Source organism: Mastigoproctus giganteus, chromosome 12, assembly GCF_048544385.1.
Source record: "Mastigoproctus giganteus isolate SK-2022 chromosome 12, ASM4854438v1, whole genome shotgun sequence".
Lineage (NCBI taxonomy): Eukaryota > Metazoa > Arthropoda > Arachnida > Uropygi > Thelyphonidae > Mastigoproctus > Mastigoproctus giganteus.
Window position 1 is genome coordinate 81,290,278 of NC_143586.1, and position 20,289 is coordinate 81,310,566.

At 35.2% G+C, this 20,289-nt stretch overlaps 1 protein-coding gene across 2 annotated transcripts in view; it reads left to right on the forward strand.

Annotated features, from left to right (window-relative positions):
* The window catches only part of Vps13B (vacuolar protein sorting 13B), a 965,007-nt gene that overhangs the window by 874,767 nt on the left and 69,951 nt on the right, over window positions 1-20,289 (forward strand). For both annotated transcript variants that reach the window (XM_090386413.1, XM_090386414.1), the window contains exons 45-46: window positions 2,468-2,644; window positions 18,163-18,333. In XM_090386413.1, coding sequence (XP_090242539.1) covers window positions 2,468-2,644; window positions 18,163-18,333 — 348 coding nt within the window. The remainder of the gene's footprint in view (window positions 1-2,467; window positions 2,645-18,162; window positions 18,334-20,289) is intronic.

Sequence of the window (20,289 nt, forward strand, 5' to 3'; positions counted from 1 at the left end):
TTGAAACATAACCTCCATCATACAAGCTCTTTAGGAACAGAATGGTGTAAGTCAGACTTACTTCACTATGATTCTAAACCTTTTACTCATATTGTTAATTATTCAAAATATGTGCTGACATCTCTTGGTTAGAACTACAACTTTAACTTACTTTGCTATGAAACTAAACAGTGGACACCTAGAGAAGGTGAGAAATATGAACAGCTCATATTTATAAAATTACTGACTTACACCACTATGATTCTCACCACCCCATATATTAGTATCACAAACTATACGTTTGATGATCACCAACATCATGGACCATTCATAATTTGTGAATGTTCCATCATGAAAACTTATGAAAACTGTAATAATAAATTTACTTACATGGAATATTAAAATCACTTATTAAAGAATCACTGCAAAATTGGCATTGCATTGCACACATAAAGCAAATCAATTCATACTTCTCTATTCAGAGGTGTGCATTCATTGTTCACTGAGCGTAAAAAAAAGGGGAGGATAGACAAGAAAAATAACTTTTCGAACTTCATATTATATCTTTCTCTGATCAGAGAAATGACCCTTCAACAAATTTTAAATAAAAAAAAAAATTACTGACACCAGAGTAATAAAATTACAAATTGTTCTGTCAGATTATAACAAAATGCAAAGAATAGTAAAATAAATCTACAGCATTGAGTAACATATATTAGTATCAAAACTGGACAATTTGACGATCGCCAACATCATGGATCATTCATATTTGTGAATGCTCTTTCATGCAAACTAATGAAAACTGGAATAATAAATTTACTTACATCTTCAGCCTTTCTGGCACAAGTTAGAAAAGAATGATGGTAAAGGGCAAATATTTTGCATGCTCTGTGAAACTTGAAAATGTAGAATCACTCCACTTGACAATGCAGAATCACAGAATAGTATATAACAGCTGCAGAACTGCCAAAAAAGCAAAATGGACATCTCTTTTTTTTTTTTTTTTTTTTTTGTTTCATTTCCCAAGTTACTCCTTCAAGTAACTTTTGTGACATATTTTCCCACCACAAACAAAAACAGAGGAGATACACATAAAAAGGTTATAAAATGTAATATTCATGGCCAGCGACAAAGTCCAAGGCCTGTTAGCTTAGAAACAAAGCAGTAGACAAGGGTAGAATGTTGTTGTGAAAATGGGAAAATGAACCTCAAAACCATAAATTTAACAAAACTTCATGCTTTAAAGTGACTGAAGTAGATGCTTTACTCTGCCTAGTCATTGTTTATTTCCGTCTCCAAACACCACAGGAACGACAATTACAGAAGGGGTTCCTCCCAATATATTGTCAGTTTCAGAACATCATTGACATATGCCAGGATAAAAGGATCCGAATTCAGATGTATCTCTTGTTAGCATAGTAATAACTCATTCCAAGTCCTTGTAGTTTTTATTTTCAAATAAACAAGAAAAAGGCCTAGTCTAGCATGAAAGGGGCTGAAATGACAACACTGGTCATAGCTAGACTATGTGACAAATTTATGTATTGAAAAATAAAACATATTGTACTCCGACAACAATCAGTACACCCACACACACAAAAAATGTAAAATAAATTCAATTGAATTTATTTTACATTTTTTAATTTATTTTAAACGAAATTGCTAACGGGGCTGCTTGGTCACTGTCCATCGCTGCGAGTGCTAGCATCGCACAGCACATGAAGTTCAAAAAAGCGATGCTTATTTATTTTTTTTTTTTTTTCAATGATGATCTCTCGCGGCGACATCTCTTAAAGCCCTAGGGTTCCACGGAACCTCTAGCAACATCTCGTAGAACCTTAGGGTTCCGCGGAACCACGGTTGAAAAACCCTGTTCTAGACAGTTCCACTCTTCCCTCAATGTGGCAACAGTATAGGGAAGGCCTGTTGAAGACATGAGCATGCAAAAGCTTCATTGGCTTGTGCAGAGTCTTCACCTTAACTCTATTGAACTTCAGGTCAGGCCAGCATGCTCATAATAAATAGAATTCAGGCCAGCATGCACAGAATCAATGGAATTAACTATTATTTTGAAGGACAAATGGCCAAAACACTACCTTCCTATTATTGGAAATTGTTTCGGAAACTACCAATGAGGATATAGTGGTATTTAGCCAAAGGTAAGCCTACACATTAAATATTGTGTCAATAAAAGGTTCTGTGAAATAAAGAGAAAAAAAAAGCTATATTTTAGCAATATAGCTCTTTTTTTTTTTTTTTTTCTTTTTTTTTTTTTCTTGTTTAATAGTATAGCATATAAGGAAGCTGAAATGTTTTAACATTACAAGAAGAATCACTTAATGAAACAGTCCATCTCCATTTTTGCACACTTAAGGGAAGTCTTCAGGGAAAAAGTTGAGGAATATCAGGAAATTGTGATTTATAACTTCTGTGCTAACACCTATACTAACTTGTTTTAATATATGGTATTTCATAATTTTTTCTTCAGGGTGGGTTGTTGGCTCATTAGACCTGTTAGGCAATCCTGCAGGATTTGCTCGTGCTGTTGGAAGTGGAGTAACAGATTTCATTCTTTTTCCATATCATGGTTTGTTGCATGGTCCTCGAGCCTTTGTAAAAGGAATATCCCATGGTGCAGCTTCCTTACTAAAGCAAGTGTCATCAGGTAACACTACATTTTATATATTTTGAACTATTTTCTAGAACTTGAACAAAAAGCCCTCACTTTATTTTAGTTTATCATTTCAATTATACTATACTTTATTTTGCTAAAACTCAAGTATAACAATGAGATGAATAATTAAAAAAAAAAAAAAAAAAAAAAAAGCTCGTGAATATTTCCTGTAACAATTAAAAAAACAATTTGTTCTTAAAAAGCATCATCTGGGTAACCATGAGAAATAATGAACCACAGGTTTTTCCTCTCAAATGTCCCTTCCTCTCCCCTCAACACACAGACCAAACTTGGTATGAAAAGGACAAGAAAGTTGATGACATATGACTTCAGATTCTGTAGGTTATAATAATTTTCAACAAATATATATGGAGAAAGGTTGTTCTGGAGAAACAGAAACAGAACTGGCTTTGTGTGTTCAGGGACCTGCAAACACAGGCCAGAGGGGGGGGGAGAAAGAGAGAGCCTTCCTTTCCAAGCCCATAACAGGAGATAAAAGCTGGAATTTTTGGTTATGACCCAGAAACAAAGCAGCAGTTCTCCCAGTGGAAAAGTCCAACATCTCAAGCTCCAAATTACCAGTTCTACACTGGGGTCCTAAGTTATTTCATGGATGATGTCAAGAGAAAATGCCCACAAAAATGGCACACTCAGAATTGGCTTCTTCATCACAACATGCCTTTTTCAGTTCAGCAGTTTTTAGCCAAGAACAAAATGGTGATAGCCTCTTGCAACTTCTTCCTGTTCCCCAAAATGAAAATCCAATGAAAAGGACAAAGATTTTAAGACATCATGGAAATTCAAGCTGAAATACAGATAATGTTGGACAACAACATTAAACAGGAGTTACAGAGTTGCTTCAAACAGTGGGGGAAAGTGCTGGGATTGATGTATAAACTCTGGAGACAACTACTTTGAATGGGACAATGTAACTAACATAAGTCTGAATTAATTTTATTTTTCCCCGGTCTGGAAACTTTTAGCTTGTACCTTATATGTATAGAATGAAAACTTTAACTAATTATCATAAAGAAAAAAAGAAAAAGAAAATTAATATTGCAAACATCAGTGGCTGCATAATGCATATTCCAGTAGCATGGCCAACAAGTAGAGAACAAGTAAAAATAAACCATACATAATAAAACCAAATAGGGGAGGAGAGAAAGAGTATTGCAGAAAGAACACTCCTAAAATAATTTAGAAAAGCTGAAATATACGATACCAAATAATAAAATATTTTAGAAAAAGCCAATTAAATGAAATTTAGCAGCACCCCATTAATGGCACTAGGTCCAAATTATGTGAAATATCACTAAAAGAGAAGATGAAAAATATCTACAACACTGGACCAACAAAACTAAATTAAAATAAAATAAATAGACTGATCAGTATACATCATCTCGATGGATGACCACAAGGCCAGGGAATCACTGCATTACAAACATTAGACAAATCCATGCATACATGAACCAATAGATTGATTGATCCACGAATGCAATGGATTTGAATAATGTGGCCCTTATGCAGTGAAAAATCATAATAGAACAGAACCTAACGCTCACACGAAACACCATACCACTAAGAGCATATAGGAAATATTAGGCTATAGAGGACAGTACAAACACAGCGTTAGCATATCGACTCACTACTACCATGAAAAGAAAACAAAAAAGAAAATTAGTATTGCGAACATCAGTGTCTCCATTAATGCATATTCCACCACATGCTGCTAATAATAAATTAAGATAAAATTATATGCCAGTAGCATGGCCAACCAGTAGAGCGAAAGTAAAAACAACCCATACATAATAAAACCAAATTGGTGGTGAAGGGGGGGGGGGAGAAAGAGTACTGCAGAAAGAAATCTCCTAAAATAATTTAGAAAAGCCAAAATGTACGATACCAAATAATAAAAATATTTTAGAAAAAGCCAATTAAATTAAATGTAGCAGCACCCCTCTCATGGCACAGCCCTGGGTGCCAAGCGTTTCTGTGGCCAAGCGATCTGCAACTTCCTAGAGTAATTTTTCTAGAGCTACTGAGTTTTTTTTCTTGTTTTACTTCATTTTATAAGACCTTTTGTTAATTAGCTCTACTTTGTACAAGTTAGTGCAAATGCATCATATTAGTACACAGCCAATTCTAGATTAGCAAATTATTTGCAAAAGCAGCATCGTTTAAGTCATATCTCATATTGTGAATACCTTCACGACGAGTTGCCATGACATTGCACTACTTCGAATTGCACTACATTACTTTGTACAAGTTACTGCAAATGCATCATATTAGTACACAGCCAATTCTAGATTAGCAAATTATTTGCAAAAACTGCATCGTTTAAGTCATATCTCATATTGTGAATACCTTCACAAGTTGCCATGACATTGCACTGCTTCGAATAAGTAACGCTTCTTCTAAAGGGGAAGACTATTGTTACTTATTCTCGGTGGATACCACCACCTGGACGGCACCGTTTCAGGGCTATTTGGCCCTTCTTCGGTGGGTGGGTAGGTACCCAAGTGATGTAATGATGGCAAAACAGTTACTTCATAACTGTAGAGCGAAAGTAAAAATAACCCATACATAATAAAACCAAATGGGGTGGGAGAGCGAAACGATGGCAAAACAATTATGAAGTAACTGTTTTTGCCATCATTACATCACTTGGGTACCCAACCCACCCACCGAAGAAGGGCCAAATAGCCCTGAAGCGGTGCCTTCTGGGTAGTGGTATTCACTGAGAATAAGTAACGATAGTCTTCTCCTTTACACAGCCAATTCTAGATTAGCAAATTATTTGCAAAAGCTGCATCGTTTAAGTCATATCTCATATTGTGAATACCTTCACAAGTTGCCATGACATTGCACTGCTTCGAATAAGTAACGCTTCATCTAAAGGAGAAGACTATTGTTACTTATTCTCGGTGGATACCACCACCCAGACGGCACTGTTTCAGGGCTATTTGGCCCTTCTTCAGTGGGTGGGTAGGTACCCAAGTGATGTAATGATGGCAAAACAGTTACTTCATAACTGTAGAGCGAAAGTAAAAATAACCCATACATAATAAAACCAAATGAGATGGGAGAGTGAAACGATGGCAAAACAGTTACTTCATAACTGTTTTGCCATCATTACATCACTTGGGTACCCAACCCACCCACCCACCGAAGAAAGGGCGCCTCCGTAGCCGGGTGGGAAGGAGCAGCAGTGTGTAGCACATGCTTCTTGATTAGACCGGGGTTCGAGCCCGTCACCACCAAATACGGAGGATGTGGAAAGGTCAGGAAATGACCACCGCATATTCCCGGAGCAATATGGCCTTAGTTGCTAATGCTCCTAAAAACCAAAATAACAAATATAACCGAAGAAGGGCCAAATAGCCCTGAAGCGGTGCCTTCTGGGTAGTGGTATTCACTGAGAATAAGTAACGATAGTCTTCTCCTTTACACAGCCAATTCTAGATTAGCAAATTATTTGCAAAAGCTGCATCGTTTAAGTCATATCTCATATTGTGAATACCTTCACAAGTTGCCATGACATTGCACTGCTTCGAATAAGTAACGCTTCATCTAAAGGAGAAGACTATTGTTACTTATTCTCGGTGGATACCACCACCCAGACGGCACTGTTTCAGGGCTATTTGGCCCTTCTTCAGTGGGTGGGTAGGTACCCAAGTGATGTAATGATGGCAAAACAGTTACTTCATAACTGTAGAGCGAAAGTAAAAATAACCCATACATAATAAAACCAAATGAGATGGGAGAGTGAAACGATGGCAAAACAGTTACTTCATAACTGTTTTGCCATCATTACATCACTTGGGTACCCAACCCACCCACCCACCGAAGAAAGGGCGCCTCCGTAGCCGGGTGGGAAGGAGCAGCAGTGTGTAGCACATGCTTCTTGATTAGACCGGGGTTCGAGCCCGTCACCACCAAATACGGAGGATGTGGAAAGGTCAGGAAATGACCACCGCATATTCCCGGAGCAATATGGCCTTAGTTGCTAATGCTCCTAAAAACCAAAATAACAAATATAACCGAAGAAGGGCCAAATAGCCCTGAAACGGTGCCTTCTGGGTAGTGATATTCACTGAGAATAAGTAACAATAGTCTTCTCCTTTAGGTGAAGCATTACTTATTCAAAGTAGTGCAAAGTCGTGGCAACTCGTCATAAAGGTATTTCACAATATGAGATATGACTTAAACGATGCTGCTTTTGCAAATAATTTGCTAATCTAGAATTGATGTGTACTAATATGATGCATTTGCCCTAACTTGTACATAGTCTAACTCTCTCACAGCCTGAGGTATAAGCCCTTAATGCATTATTAGCTCTACTTTTTAAAAGTATAAAAAGAGAGCCAGAAAAAAAAGTACCTTTTTCTTTACCTTTTCTTAGTTTACTAACCGTACTAACTCCTACGCTTGACCGCAAGCGGCACTGTTCCTGCCCCCCCCCCATGGCGGGGCCGGTAACCTGCGTGGAAAAGTTAATCCCCCAGGGCAAAAAGGAGCTGACAGGGATAAATGAAACTACCCAACATTAGAGCCTTCGAGCTCAAATACCAAAGATCGGTACAATTCTGATCAAGGTAATGTGCAAAGTAAGCGCTTAAAAAAAGACAATGACCAAACAAAGTATCCAACCTTTCTTATTATCCATTCATTATCTAGTCAACCAGTGAGTAAACTCTCTATATTTATGATACAGAGATTCCAAGAAAATGCCACTGGATCACCTAAAATGGTCAAAAGGTTACAGTCAGGGGATTTACTAGTTGAAATGACACAGCCTAAGCATTCTGAACTGTTGTTAAAGCTTACAACTTTTGGGGGAATTCCTGTTAAAATCTCACTCCACACAACCCTAAATAGTTCCAAAGGTGTTATCTCCAAATGGGAGCTATTGAATGTAACAGAAGAGGAGCTTGTGCAAGAAATGAAAGATCAAAAGGTCGTACAAGCTAAGAGAATTCTGACTCATAGGGATGGCAATCTCATTCCAACCCGTAGTATAATACTCACTTTCAATATGCCAAACTTACCAAATACTGTTAAAGCTGGTTATCTAAACTGTCGTATCTGCCCCTATATTCCAAATCCAATTTGCTGTAAAAAATGCCAAAAATTGAGACTCTCAGACAACATGTCGAGGAAACACTGTATGCCCAAAATGTGGATCCCAAGATCACGTTCAAACAAATTGTAATGCAATATCTCCAGTTTGCCCAAATTGCAAGGGGGGGGGGATCATCCTGCCTATTCAAAAAGTTTGAATTATGGAAGCTGGGAAAAAAAATACAGAAGTTTAAAGTTGAACATAAAGTGACATAAAGTGAAAGCGAGACGACAAATATTGAAAGATGCTCCAGCAAGTACATATGCAAATGCTACTAAAAATTATCATTTGGTTGCTACTCAAACCATTGATTCAATTCCGCGTGACAAATCACTTGCTGAGTGGGCTAGAGCTCAGCTTACAGTTCCTCAGCCAGCTTTCAAGCAAAACAATAGAGACCAGACTTGTAATACCCCAATTTACATTCCCTCTACTAGTGGCATCAGGTCCCAAAGTGAGACCAGGATGGCAAAAGAAGAATCCTCTAATAAGAGCCAAATTAATACAGCAGAAAAGGACATAGATGACAAAACTCAAGAAGAACCTATATTAATTTAGGTTGAAGAAGACATGGACACTGGACGTCCTACCTTTCCCAAAAAAAGATCGTCATAAGTCTACTGCCTCTAAAAAGCAACCAGATCATCCTACCACTAACACTAAATAATGCAGTGTTTGTTACAATGGAATTGTCGAGGACTACGTACTAATACAGATGAACTTTATGACCTAATCCGAGATTTCAATCAGCAGGCATTTGTTTACAGGAAACGTTTTAACTCCACAAGTAACCCCCTCAATAAAGAAATATACTTTGTACAGGTGTGACAGGAATGCAGCAACTGCAGCCCGGAGGTGTAGCAGTGTTAGTATCCGTTACTAATCCGTCTAGGCAAATACCCTTAAAAACTAATTTATAAGTTGTTACTGTTAGAATAGAACTTGGAATAATTTTATCTCTTGTTTCTATTTATCTTCCACCGAACCAAATATATGTACTCAGAGACTTTGATGAGCTCCTTGCCCAGATACCATCTCCTATATGTTTGATGGGTGATTTTAATGGACACCACCTACTATGGGGAAGTCTTCATTTGGATAAAAGAGGGCAACTAATAGAAATATTACTGGACACACACAATCTAACTCTGCTCAACACCGGTGCACATACTCATATGCATTTTCCCACAGGAAACACTTCTGCCATAGATCTAACTATCTGCTCCCCCACTCTGTATCCAAGTATACATTGGGCTGTATTGGATAATTCCCACAACAGTGAGAATTATTCCCACAAGCCGGCCTTAGGCATAGGCCAGCTAGGCACCTGCCTAGGGCCTCCAATTCAAGGGAGCCCCCAGTCACAGAGGCAAATGCAAGTTCTTGGATTAAATAATGATGACCGAGTAATAACAGTGTTCGGATGAATGGAATTACTGTTAACTCTGCCACACTTTCTTTTCACAAAAATCCTAACGTTTCTTTTCTGTCACGTTCCCTCGTTTGTTTTACTGCCTCCTTTCCAAATTTACAAAAATTGTGACCATAGGTATATAGAGAGAGAGGATCTCGGGTTGCTTTAAGGGCTCTTTAGAACCTTTCCCTTTTCGCAGCATGAAGGGTAAGAGGATAGGTCCGTTTAATAGTTTCCAGATGGCACAGATACATTGTTTCACACTTTTCAGATGTGTGAAACAATGTATCAAAAGGCTTGTGTAAGAGTTTCTCATAAATACATTTCAAAGAATATTTCCCAAACTTCTTGAAAAAGGAGGTTGTTTCAGATGATCAGTCTCATTTTACTGTTCGTTGTGGTAACATCGACAGTTCTATTTCTTGTATTTTGTATACATCAGTGTTTGGATAACTGGTTTAAGAAGACGTAAAGAAATTCAAATTCTTCTGAAATAACTGAATTTTGAGCTTTTACCTCAACATTTTGCGTTTATTGTAAAAGATTTCACCAGACAAAGGTAACAGTTTTAAGTGTTCTTCGTCATTGATAAATTTCTCTTCCCGGCAACTTTTCTAAAAAGACCGCTTTCTACGCCACCCTATTAGCAACATTTGGTAAGTGAATCTAATTTTTATGTTACAAAATTTTGTTTAATTTTCGTACTTTGGTAATCAGGGCCGCATTTATACTTTTGGAGGCCTTAAGCTCAACATCAGTATGAGGTACCCAAAAGGTCAGTTCAAAACAGTACAATGTAAAACAGTTGGTTCAGACATTTATTTCGGTTAAAAATATTATAGGTATATTTGAATTTATTGAAAGTAAAAGTCGACATTTATATAAAAATTCGTAGTAAATTAATTCATTAAATATCTATGAATAAGTATCTTAACCGAAACTGTAATTATCAGTGGCATAACTACCATTTCATGGGCCCGGGTACATTGCACCCCCTGCCCAATGATAGTTACGCCACTGGTAACTAGACTGCTTTTCATAAAGATGTTATTGAGCACTTTAAAGCGAGGCCCCGTCGAGAGTGAGGACCCCAGCATGCGCCTGATGGTAAATGTGGCTCTGTTGTTAATTCGAGATGATACAATCATCTAGGAATGACAAGATATTCGTATGGTTAAATTAATGATTCGCTCTTCTTTTTGAGACAAAATTTTTAAATAAATCTAATTACATTTCAATCGCAAATCCGCATTCATCAGTGGCGAGATAGTTCTTGAAAGATCCAGAAAGATCAATTTGTAGTTTAAGGGAAGGTCCGAATATCAATTTAATTTCCTTATTAATAATAAAGTCCTTCAGGAGAAAGGAACACCTACCTAGGTGTCAATGAACAGTTTGAAGAAACTAAACTTATAAAATATTTATAAAATTCCTTGTAATGTTATTTTAAATAAAAATAACTTCTAATTAATAATGAAATTTCTCCTAAGTTTATTATTACCTAGAAATCACTCATTTCTTTAAAAAAAATTGTAATAGAATTTTTTGGACGTGAATATGTACCATTTATATTCTTATAAAATCAATAACTGCGGAAAGGAATTCAGCATATTCGTATAATATCCTGTTTTAAAACAATTTTAATGGATTTTGAAATGAATTAAGTTTATTAGCAAGGAAAAGTAAAGAAATATTTCAATAATATTTAATAAAAAATGGGGATAAAATAATTATAAACAAGACTTCTTGCAAGTAAACATTGGTATTTGATGAAATGTTTTTATTATATAAATTTTAACAAGAGTATATTTTAATTTTATTAGATTAAACATGCTTTCTTTGCAGGGTTCCTTTAATTGATTTGATTTAACACACCCTTAAATGTCTTACGTTGGAGGAAGAAAGTTTGAATCAGGTGCACAGAAACGAAAGAGAAAAATATTGCAGGAAGCATTGATTTCAAGACAAAAAGGCGCAATTTTGAAGTATTTGCCCACAACAACAGAAGATATTGGATCCAAAAAAAACACCATTGAAGCTTCATGATTTGAACAACGCTTGAAAACAACTCCACTTACAAAACCACCAATAATGACATTAGTTCCCATCTACATCCTTAACAGAAACTCAGTTTGAAAAATCAGAATCATGTGCACTTGACTGGAGTGATATTGGTATGTGGCCAGTACCTCTGAATAATAATCAGCTAGTCTTTGTGATTGATAAAGGTCCATATAGGGTTATTAACTTTGATTTTCCTCTGGATGAGAATAATAGGCACTTTTCTGTGTCATGCTACACTCGGAAACTTTTAAATGGTGAATTAATCGACCATCGTTGGCTGGTTTATTCTAAAAATCTTGACTGTGTTCATTGCTTCTGTTGCAAGTTGTTTTCTGATTCAAAAAACAAATTTTCAAGTATTGGATTTAAAGACTGGAAGAACCTTTCTACACTGAAATGAGAACATGAATTTTCAACGAAACACATAGAGTCACAAAGGAAATGGATTGAGTTTGAAAATCGTTTAAACAAAAATCAAACACTTGATAAGGAATTGCAAAAATCGATCGTGAAAGAAAAATTACATTGCCGCGGCATACTAGGATGTATTTTAGCTATCATACGGTTTCTAGCACAGAAAAACATGGCTTTCCGTGGTAGCGAGGAAAAGCTGCATGCTCGTAACAACGAGAAATTTTTGGGACTGGTGGAATTAGTTGCGAAGTTTGATCCTGTTTTAGGTGAACACATTCGGAGAATCAACAATTCTGAAATTCGTGATCATTACTTAGGTAAAAGAATGCAAAATGAATTTATTCATCTAATTAGCAAGAACGTCTTAGAAAAAATAACAGCTAGTATAAATAAATCAAAATATTACTCCGTGATTTTAGACTGCACTCCAGATGTTAGCCATCAGGAGCAGATGACTGTAGTAATATGTTTCGTTGAACAGTTTGTAGGATTTTTACCTGTTAATGAGACAACGGGATCTGTCTTAACAGAAGTTTTCTTGGAAAAGTTGAAAAAACTAGGTTTACCAATTTCTGATTGTCGTGGTCAAGCTTATGATAATGGTTCTAATATGAAAGATTGTAACAAAGGGGTACAAGCAAGAGTAAGAAAAATCAATCTGAGGGCATTTTATTTGAATTTGAATTTGATTTTATGTGACATGGCTGGGTCATTAAATTCTGCAAAGTCATTATTTGGTGTTATACAACAAATCTACGTATTATTTTCCGCATCTACACAAAGATGGAATCTTTTAAAGGTACATGTAAAACATCTTACAATCGAGGAACTATCGGAAACAAGATGGGAATGCAGGGTTGAAAGTGTCAAAGCTCTTAGATTCCAAATAGGTGACATTTATGGCGCACTAATTGATGTTTCTGAAACAACCGTCGATTTCAAATGCCGAACAGAAGCTCTTTCCCTGGAAAGAGAACTTAAAAGTTTTAAATTTCTCGTGATGCTATACCATTTGCTATACCTATACCAAATGATGTTCTATGCATTTAGAGCATCATTTGGTATGATATTCTAACTCGGGTGAACCTTGTGAGCAAAGTTTTTCAAGGGGAGCATGTGCAATTAGAGACAGTGTTGGTACTTTTGGAAAGGACAAAGAAATTTTTAATATGTTATAAGGAAAATGGGTTTCAAACTTCAAAGAGAATAGCCAAACAATTAGCTAATAAATTAGAAATGTCTCCTGAAGAAGCTGTTTTCCCTTCTGCTGAATCAGTCTGATGTAGACGTATCAAAAAGCAATTCTCTTTTGAGGCAGAAGATGAAATAATCTGTGATCCTAAAAAACGGTTTCTGGTAGAATTCTTTAATGTACTGTTAGATCAAGCAATAATGTCAATTACTGAATGATTTCAAGAGCCGGAAAAATTTAAAGAATCATTTGGATTTTTATTTGATATTCATAGTTTAAAAGTTTTAAGCGACGAAGAACTGCTAAAGTTTTGTAATCATTTGCAATTGTTTCTATCTGATCCAGAAAACGGAGCTGAGAGTGACTTGGATGGCCAAAATCTTCTTACTGAGTTTACAACCCTATCAAATGTTTTACCTTCACAATTATCACCTTTAGAGGTACTGAAATACATACATAACAATAGACTGAATGAGGTATTGCCAAATACCTCTATCACTCTACGAATTCTGTTGACCATTCCTATGACAGTAGCTTCTTGTGAGCGTAGTTTTTCCAAGTTAAAATTAATAAAATCTGTTCTGAGGTCTACAATGACTCGAGAAAGATTCAGTCATTTCAATTGAAAGTGAAATTTGTCAATCTTTAGACTATAGTGAAATAATAGCAGAATTTGCAAACAAAAAAGCAAGAAAGCTGTCTATTTAAAATTAATTATATTGACATTTACATTATAGAATTGTTTTTTAAAAACTTTTCAATAAATTTTTAATAAATTCAATCTTAACTATATTATTTATTTTATACAATAAGTGAAAATATAAAAAATGTTACAACTCATAGATCTCATAGAAAAATATTTTGTCTAGGGCCCAAAAATAACTTTTGCCTAGGGCCTCCAAAACTGTAAGGCTGGCCGTGTGTGTGTGTGTGTGTGTGTGTGTGTGTGTGTGTGTGTGTGTGTGTGTGTGTGTGTGTGTGTGTGTGTGTGTGTGTGTGTGTGTGTGTGTGTGTGTAAGCTTCCATCATATGCCACTACTAATATGGGAACAAGTTGTGCGGATTTGTAGAGAGTGAACAGCATTCCGAATGAAAAGTAATCCCAAGAGTAAAAGAGAAAGACCAGTTTTTTAGATGCAGAGGGAGCAATATTTATAATGTGCTTATGCTAGAGAGAAATTAGAAGTCAGGGTAACTCCCCATACACATATATTATCTTGCCTAGCAATCAGTGTCATCGATGATATGCATAGGAGCAGAAGAATCCTTTTTTGCAAAATATAAGAGAGGACTAAGTTTTAGGATTGAATTCAACTGAGTTATCTTTGCCCCACTGGAGAATTACTGGTAGATCAGCATTTAAGATATTGATAGTGGATATTCAATAAGTTGAAACTATTTGTGTATGGCAAGATTTCTCAAACTGAAAGGTGGAATGCAATGTGCTATTACCTGGAAAACTATGGATATGATTTTCAGTCAATGGAAGAATGTAATTAATATACAAGAGGAAAATAGTAGGACCTTAGGGAACATCAGCATTAGTGGAGAAGTTAAAAGACAGAGAACCATCTACCAGAGCTGTACCAAGCCATGTTAGTACCTGAGGCAAGAATGAAAACTTGCACCCTCCCCTAAAATATTTTAAAAAATATGACTTATTTAAAATACATTTCTGGTACACGTTTTATTAAAAATAAAAGGACAAAAAAATAAAATAAAAACTGTTTAAAGTGATTTTTATACTCATAAGCCATATTTATTATAAATGTACAGGAACTCCCTGACTTGCATAAGGGTTGCATTCTGCAGAACTCACAACTCTGCTTGCTGAATTGATTGAATCAAAAAAGAAATGTTCAATGAACATGTAAATAGAATTATATATTGTATTTATTCAATTTTTTATCTCATGCGCAGGAAAAATTACAGAAGCATGCAATTTAAAAAAATTTCAAAATTATAAAAAAAAGAGAGAAGACTGGCATAACATCAGTAAGTTTTACCTCTCGAGCATCGTTACCAGAATCAATGTATTCGGCTGATAAGTACGCCGCTGCGGGCCGACCGGGCTAGCCGGGTGGGTAAAGTACCTGCCTGGCAACCTAAAAGTCGCGGGTTCGAATCCCTTGGGAGGTGCATTATGGCCACAGAAGCTGATGCGCCAACAACTACCAAAAAAAAAAAAAAAAACGCCGCTGCGGAGGTTGAAGGCTGTGGAGATTTAGAAGAGGTCGGCTGGTCAACCTTATGAAAGAACATATTAATGAATGACTGGAGATGGTGGCTTTTTTCTTTTCATCGTAGAGGTTACTACCTGTTTATAATTAGATGCACCAACAGAAAAGCCCAATAAACTGGAAAGTGCAAGTTGTTTTTGTTTTATGGTTGTGACCTCCAGAAACGTGCTTTAGAAAAATATCACAAAGGTGTTCAAAATTGATTCTCTCTTATAACGGAACATATGATAACAATGAAAGTGTAGTGTAATTTCCATTATAAATATGACCTTTTAGAGAGATAAAAAATATAGCGAGAAACTAAGCTTTTAGAAAGCTTAGTAATATAGCGAAATTTTCAACTTCCAAGGACTTGGAATGAATTACAAAAAAAAAAAAAAAAATGTGTTATTGGATTCACATTACAATATTTTCCTGATACCTCCATTTATTCCTATGGGATGCAAAATATGTTTGCACCGGACGGAAAAAACTTACATAAAGTCGAATTTCTGTAAGTCGAGTATTACATAAGTCGGGGAGTTCCTGTATAACAGATTTATTTATGTGTCATTCATTTCAAAAATAATAACAATATTATTATAATACTTAAAACAAACATTTCATCAAAAAGATCACAAGTTAGAATAATTTTGATTATAAATAAACAATATTTCTTTAATAAATTAACAGTAATATATTACAGATAGACACATGGCTTTTGTATGTACAGATTAAAATTTTATTTCTTAGCTTTGGGTGACGAAAAGTCATCAATAATTTAGCTGAAATTTATTTGATTACGTATGGTCCTCTCAATTGATAAAATCAGATAATTTTTCTTGGCTTAATGTTGACTAAATAGTTTCTAATCAATTTCAACTTCTTGAAACCTCTTTCACATGATGCAACTGTCACTGGAATCGTTAAATATATTCTTAATGCCACTTCCAGGTTAGGAAACGATTCTGACAGTTCATATTCATGAATAATTTTCAACAAATCCAAGCTAGTGGCTGAACCTACACTGGCAAAATAGCTGTAGCATGCATATTTAAACTTTCTATTTTTGACGAAATTTTTAAAGCATTTAAACCTTCATCATACTTTAATGCGAGATTGGCGGCTGCTTTTTATAATTTGGCGACAGTCATAAATTCAATTTTTGTGCCAGAGAGAAAATTAAAGCCTGTGGCTTCAATTTTCTCTTCAATATCATTAAATTTTTCATACCTCCAAGTTAGCTGACTTATGAGTGTATGTAAAGCTTCATTTGATATGCCTTTTTAGCAGAGAAATAAATTCTTTCATCACGGGCTTCATAAAATTGTATCATATTTGCTCCTCTTTTTCTTTGTTTTTTTAATTCTGTTGTTATATTTAAGCATTTAGCAATATTGCCACATCCTTCAAAAATGTGGTCAAATTCATGTTCTCATATTTCTTTTACACATAACACCAGCCCTTTCAACAACAACTGGGAAGCTTTAGTTAAAGTTATATTTTTCGACTTAACGGCTTTATTGACTTTATCTACTTGAGTTAAAATTGTATCCCAAATAGATAAAGTACATACAAATTTATAATCAATTTTAGCGAGAATGTTGTTAATTTCTCATCAGTCAAGTTCTGAAGAAGTTTCTTCCACCATCTCATTTAGAACTTGGTGTAATTCTTCAATCCGAGAATGTACAGCTTTGATTGCTGCTACTCTAGACATCCAACACATATTGGTGTGATCCTTAAGAGTTATTTTTAAAATCGACATTAATTTATCCCACTTGCTGGTTGAGCTGGAGAAAAATTTATAGTGCCTGTACAGTTCCAAAAAAAAAAAAATGTCATTATCAAGGTAATGCATGCAGCATACATGCTTGCTAAATTAAGATTATGGGCCGAGCAGGGAACATAAATTTCAAAATTATTTCTTTCGGAAATAATTGCGTGCACTGCCTTGTATTTGCAGGACATGTTTGCCCCATTGTCATATACCTGGCCACGGGCGTTGTTAATATCAATTCCACCATCTTTTAATTTATTTAAAATTTCTGTGACTAATCGCTTCCTGTTTTTTTCTTTTGTTTCAATAAATCAAGGAGACTCCACCATCCCGTGTAATTTACAACTATTGGAATCCCAGTATCTTACAATAAAATATCCTTCCTTTAAATTTAGCTTCACACACTTTTTTCATCTAAGGAACTATTTTGCTAAGATCATGCTGCATTTCCGTACTATACAATAGGACTCAGGTGATGGTTCATTGCTTTCTTACCATTAAGTTTTAGCTAGCTGAGTTCAGCTGAAGTAGCTTTATAAATAATAATCCTGACTGAAAGTTGAAGTTTTTTCCCCCCATTCAACTTAGAAACATTTATTTATTTTCAAGCAGGATGGGTCCATAGCTTCATGCTGTTTTCTGCATATCCCAGTCCTGCCACATACATATTTCAACCGGAATGGGATTCACTGGATCAGGCAACATTTTTCCAGTCCTCCGAGATCCAGTTCAGGCATTTCTGGTACATACAGACTGTAATAATGTGCAGCAGGGTCTTCTATTACTGAAGTCTGGACTGGAAAATATCCATTGCATCACAATAGCTTTTTCTCTGAAATAAATACAGAAATGATTTTTGAACCACTGTAGTTTATACATTTGTAAAATTCTGAGCAGCATTCTGTTCCCTTTAAGTATCAGCCACTCTTCTCACTAGACATTGTACACTGCTGTTCATTTTCTCAATGAGCTATTCTTAGTAAACCCTTAATATTTTTGTTCATGAAAAAGACTACCATGGCCACTGTTTGATACCAGCATTCACCATCCAGGCATTCTATATTCAGAATCAGTTAAACATCATTTTCCAACACTGCTGTCACAAATGCCAAAGATACCATAGATGCAAACACTAGCACATACCAATGCATTTAATTTCCTTTTAGGAAAGTCATAGTAATAATAAATTATCTGTTGACCACACGGATTTATTATGGAGCTACCTGTATTTCTGTGTAAAATGTCTTTTGTCTGTGTAATGTCTGTAAAATGTCTGTGTAAAATGTAATTTCTTGAATTAACAGGTGCTTTAAACTCTATGACAAACCTTGCAACTAGTGTATCTCGCAATATGGATCGACTGTCTATGGATGATGACCACTGGGAGCGCCAAGAAGAATTACGTCATAAGCAACCAGAAGGCATTAGCAGTGGATTAATGCAGGGATTAACAGGATTTGGGATTAGCTTGTTAGGTAATCATTTACATTGTTTGTTGTTTGTTTTTAGGAGCATTAGCAACTAAGGCCATATTTCTCCAAGGAAATGCGGTGGTCATTCCCTGACCTTTCAGCATTCTCCGTATTTGGTGGTCACAGGCTCGAACCCTGGTCTAATCAAGAATCATGTGCTACGCACTGCTGCTCCTGCCCACCTGACTACAGAGGTGCCATCATTTACATTAATTACATAACTGTTCAGTGATGGTTAATTTAATATATATCATACAAAAGAGTTTCTAGAACAGATCACGAATAAATTTGGTCACTTCTGGTTAAATATCCTTACAGCAGCTGAGTGTAGGCTTTTGAACATTTATACCTAAGTTACTCAAACAAGTGCAATTGGAATCGATGTGTCATGGTTTGTGATAAAGATGTATAAGATTGTAAAACCTTATTATGACTATAGAAGCAACACTACAGTTGAACTCAGAGTATTGCTGTCTGCATGCATTGTATTTCGGATGCATTATGGCATTGTTGTCCTGACACTGCAAAGCCCATATACAACATTTCAGATCATGTTCAACACATCGCTATCTAACCTAATAAGTTTAAATAGTGGTTGTGTAATTCATAACTACTTGAACTGAGGTGCTTTAAACCCTGTAATAGACCTTCAACTAGAGCATCTCACAGTGATGAGGTGTCTATGGGTGATGACCCTGGTAACATCAAGAGCAATATCATAAGCAACCATAAGGCATTAGCAGTGGATTAATTAAAGCTGACACTAGTTTGTAAACACCATATTGGAACACCTACATAAAAGGGGTGCTCATACTAAATTAAAACAAAAATGTTTCATATTTAAAAAAAATTCAAATTAATAATCATTATCATTTATGCTATGCCAGATAAGAACATAAGTATATACGTTCATTTAATTTTCTAAATACTCTCTCCTGTCAATTCACAATATCAAATGTGTTTGTTAAGATTTATTGCATATTTTCATGAAATTAATTCTGGATGCTACATGCTGTTCTTTATGATAATATAAACAAAATGTAAAATAAACTTCCATTTTAATGCATTTTGTTTCTTGTTTATTGAAGAAGAATGAAATGTGCTAATGTCATGTTTCCTGCGTGTTTCCTTACTATTATCTGTTCTTTATTTTAAAATATTCATAAACTTTTCTCCTTTTAAATATATGAATATTTTTGTTGATGCATAATTTATGTTCTGTAAATCCTTTCATTTTAAAGCATGTGTGCTTTCTTCAACTGCCTACAGTAGAATCCCCTTAGAATAGTAGAATTCTACTTGGAATAAAAACTCATTGCCATGTAAATTACACTAACATTTATATATTCTCTGTATACCATATTGAAATAACTGACTTCACTAAATTACACATATAATAATAACATTATATACAGCTGATCTTGTTATAATACACAACATACATTCTGAAAAAAATGACACTTAATAGAAATGCACTTAACAGTCAGGGATAAGTTCCATAAAAGCTACAAATTTTTGAAACTTATTTTTATCAATACATTACATTATGCTGTGATTGGTAAGTAACATATTAAAACTCAAAGGTTATTAAATAAAACATATTCAGTAGGCCCTTGATTTATGACAGTTTGATTTGCACTAATTTGAATATCCGCTGGTTTGAAAAATTTCTAGTAATTTCCTTAGTTTTCCCCAAATATTCTGGAAAATTCTATCCACATTGCTGCCACCAAAAAAAAGGCACTGTATAGTGCCACTGGGCATGTATTAATGGCAACACCACATTTGGGAATACATGTGCATACAACTATGCAATGTTGCGCATGTAGTGGCTCTTGACTTAAAAACTTGGTTTATGAATTTGAATACAGTGAACCCCCACTTTACGATATTATTCTGTTCCAGAGACACCATCATATTGAGAAAATATAACACATTTTTTTTTGTAATTTGTTCCCA